We start from the raw sequence: 3,186 nt of genomic DNA, 5'->3' as shown, positions 1-3,186 counted from the left end.
CACATATCGCTAATTATAAACCTCCAATTTGATCTATAATTTCCCAGCCTTTTAATTTTTATCAATCGCACTTGCATTGTCAATTGTCTTTTATTAACTGAATGTAATTTTATTGTGTGAAAATCCTTAATGATTTGCTGCATAGAAGTCGTTAAAGACCAGTGATTTGTGCAATCAATTCGCCAAATGTCACTTTAATTGTTTAAAAACATACAAATATACATAGATGTTGACATAATAACAAATCTGAAAAAAATAATTTTAGCTTGCACGCAATTTTGATTAGTTTTTACAAGTTCTTAATCTCTTGCTAAGATCATCACATGATTTTTGCTATATAAAGGTGTAGCAAGCGCCATAAAGAAGTCAATATCCGAACTGTTGTCACCTAGTTTGAACGGTTGTAGTTTCTTAGTTTAAAAATCATTTGTGGAGAATTGATAAAAATGAAGCTCCTTAAAATTTTTCTGATTGTGTGTGTGGCGCTCATATCAAACGCTAAGGTAATTCGAAAGTGTCGTAGTAAGGCTCAAGTGTTAAAGTGAAGAGTGTTTCCATATGAAAAATTTGATATCTGGTAATAAGTGAGTCTCGGTACTACATATTAGAATAGCTTCCAGGAAGAGGGTTCATAACTAAAAAATAAGAAACATATAAACTTCTCTCCTTTAGTATTTGGCTTACAAAAGAGAAATTAAAATCTGGGAAAATAAGTGTCCTTGACTTAAAGGTGTTTCGCCATCTTTAACAGCCTGAAAATATGTTTTCTGGAAATATGCAAAGTAGGCGATGTTCACCTCCTCGTTCGACTTAAATTTTTACTGGCCGATTGACGCTTAAAAACAAAAAGAAATCACACGGGGAGAACCAACGCGGTCTTTTAAATTATCTAACTTAAGTACTCGTAAGTGGGGCTAAGTTGCTAAGGAAGCAAAGAAATCCTGCCTACCTAGAGTACGATTATTTTTTAATTGCTGGTTTTCCTATACTAAAGGTGCCTTGAGTACCAGTTTATGCTGGTGTCACTCATTCCTAAAATTAGGGGTTGTACAAGACGCCTGAACATGCAAATGCTTCTGCCTCGACTGAAGGAAAGTTATAATTGACTAATTCTAAGGATTTCTTTCGGTTGGACTATCCGTATCACCGTGATCTTTGTGAAGGTATTCGACCCATTCGTCTCTGTCACATTTATTACAATGTGACCTCTCCGCTTTTCGCGACAAGTTGTTATTGCATTTACAGCTAACATCCATGTTTAGGGCGTTTATATGTACATTATCTTCCAGAATAGAAAGTTCACTAGCAAACTAATACAGATTAGTAAACGATAGGTAGACCTATTGAGCTTGGTACTCTCCAAGAGACACCTTACTCCGAAATGGTCTTGTTATTTGGTTGGAGTCTCACGGCTTTAAGTCCATAAGTCAAACCAGCACACGTCTATATACTCTATGTACATATGTATGGATATAAGAATTTGTTTTTCTTTCAAAATAGTGCAGTTTCGAAGAGGTTAAAGCTGCTGCAGAAGAGTGTAAGGAAGAAGTGGGTGCAACAGACGGTAAATGAGATCCTCTATTTAAAAGTACAAATGTGATTAATTAATATTACGAAACAAATTACAGATGATGTTGCTGCGATGTTTAATTTCGAATCTGCTGGCAGTATGGAGGCGAAGTGCTTGCACGCATGCGTCATGAAAAGATTCGGTTTGGTGAGTTGAGTATTTCTGCATTTTAAGTACAAATCAATAATTGCATGCATATTTTGCTTTTTACTGCTATTTCTATCAGATGAATGGTGATGGCAAAATGGATAGAGATATAGCTATTGAGATTTTGGAAAATATCGCCAGCGGCGATGAAGCGCAACAAGCCTTGGGTGTTGAAGTTGTAGAAGCATGCGAAGGCATAGAAGTAGACGAGGATCAGTAAGTGGTTATTGTATATAATTTTAAAGATTTCTAGTTCATCCAAAAAATAATTGCAGTTGCGAAGCTGCTGAGGAATATCGCTCCTGCATGCACGACAAAGGGAAGGAGAATGGCTTTAAAATGGGACGTGTTTAAATTGCAGACAACTAGACAACTTACTTGGATATATGCGATGACCATTTTGGCTTATAAATTATTATTCATTAACTCTATTTTAAGTTCGGCTGTTTCTCTGTACTCTCTGTTTTATAAATGCAAAACGGATGTAATGGTTTAGTAATAAAATAGTATAGCAAGCTTGAAGTGCAATGTGTAATACGCAATATTTCGTACAATAAGGGAGAAATGAACTGTCAACCTTGTAATGATTGACTGATGCTAATTGCCAAAATTGACTGCAACCTGACACTATTAAAGCAGCTAGTTTCCTCGACTATCTGCGAGATGAATTTGATAAAAATAATTTGTTCCTTACCACTGAACAGAAAAAACATCTACTTGTTCCTCCCCATCACTTTGGGGACGCCTAGATAAAAGTACTGTAGAGCTCGTTTCGGATAATTAATATTTAACTATTAAAATATTAAAGAAATATTTTTGCAAAAACTTTTCTTCTAAATGTGATCGCCTCTCACCAGGTAATTTCAAATCTCCAAGCGAATGTTGGACAGACCAAGAAAGATATAGGAAAGCATGTTCAAGGGTTCTTTTTTGTATTTCTATCATATCAATTAGTCTACTACTGCGATAATAACCCCTGTACTCATACATTTTAGTGTACGATAATTTAATAAAGTAACTACAAAAAAGTATATAAAATTAATTATAAATTTATCGCTCTTTTTATAGCACTTTAATTGCGGATGCAACTTTTTGAGTTCAAGTTTTCATACTACTATTATTGACATTTAAGTGCAACGACTAACAGTATCACCTACAAACAAGTAAATGCACTTGCTTTAACGAAGGTAATTACAAACTCGTAGTGAGTGACTTAGAATATACAAGTTAGCGTTTTTAAGTTGTTAGAATTTATTTCTCAACAATCATATGCTCTGCAAATCTTTAAATATACATATCTAAAAAGCATCATGCATTAAGTTAAGGGTCGTATTGCCAGTTAAGAATCAGGTTGACTGTAAAACATTAAAAAAAATGTTTATATCGGTTGTTCCAAGAATTGGATGTTACTTAAGGGTTTAGGTGGGTTTCAAAATTTTTTAATTTGAAAAAAAAAAAAATGTTTGCCT

General features: G+C 34.2%; 1 protein-coding gene across 1 annotated transcript; it reads left to right on the top strand.

Annotated features, from left to right (window-relative positions):
• The first annotated feature begins 348 nt into the window (after positions 1–348).
• On the top strand, positions 349–2,239 carry Pbprp2_2 (general odorant-binding protein 19d). The gene is made up of 5 exons (XM_011188942.3): positions 349–503; positions 1,501–1,564; positions 1,629–1,717; positions 1,797–1,933; positions 1,993–2,239. Exons 1-5 carry the CDS (start codon positions 447–449, stop codon positions 2,069–2,071), a joined length of 426 nt encoding a protein of 141 aa, XP_011187244.1. The 5' UTR covers positions 349–446; the 3' UTR covers positions 2,072–2,239.
• The last annotated feature ends 947 nt before the right edge of the window (positions 2,240–3,186 follow it).

The sequence above is a fragment of the Zeugodacus cucurbitae genome, chromosome 5 (assembly GCF_028554725.1).
Source record: "Zeugodacus cucurbitae isolate PBARC_wt_2022May chromosome 5, idZeuCucr1.2, whole genome shotgun sequence".
NCBI lineage: Eukaryota > Metazoa > Arthropoda > Insecta > Diptera > Tephritidae > Zeugodacus > Zeugodacus cucurbitae.
Note: the sequence above shows the minus strand (reverse complement) of the source record. Positions and strands in the feature narration are given on the sequence as shown.

Bases quoted from the DNA above. Each gene is read 5' to 3' on its own strand.
- Pbprp2_2 (XM_011188942.3), top strand. From the start codon at position 447: ATGAAGCTCCTTAAAATTTTTCTGATTGTGTGTGTGGCGCTCATATCA. The intron at 504-1,500 runs GTAATTCGAAAG...CTTTCAAAATAG, and splicing joins CGCTCATATCAAACGCTAAG to TGCAGTTTCGAAGAGGTTAA. The intron at 1,718-1,796 runs GTGAGTTGAGTA...TATTTCTATCAG, and splicing joins TCATGAAAAGATTCGGTTTG to ATGAATGGTGATGGCAAAAT.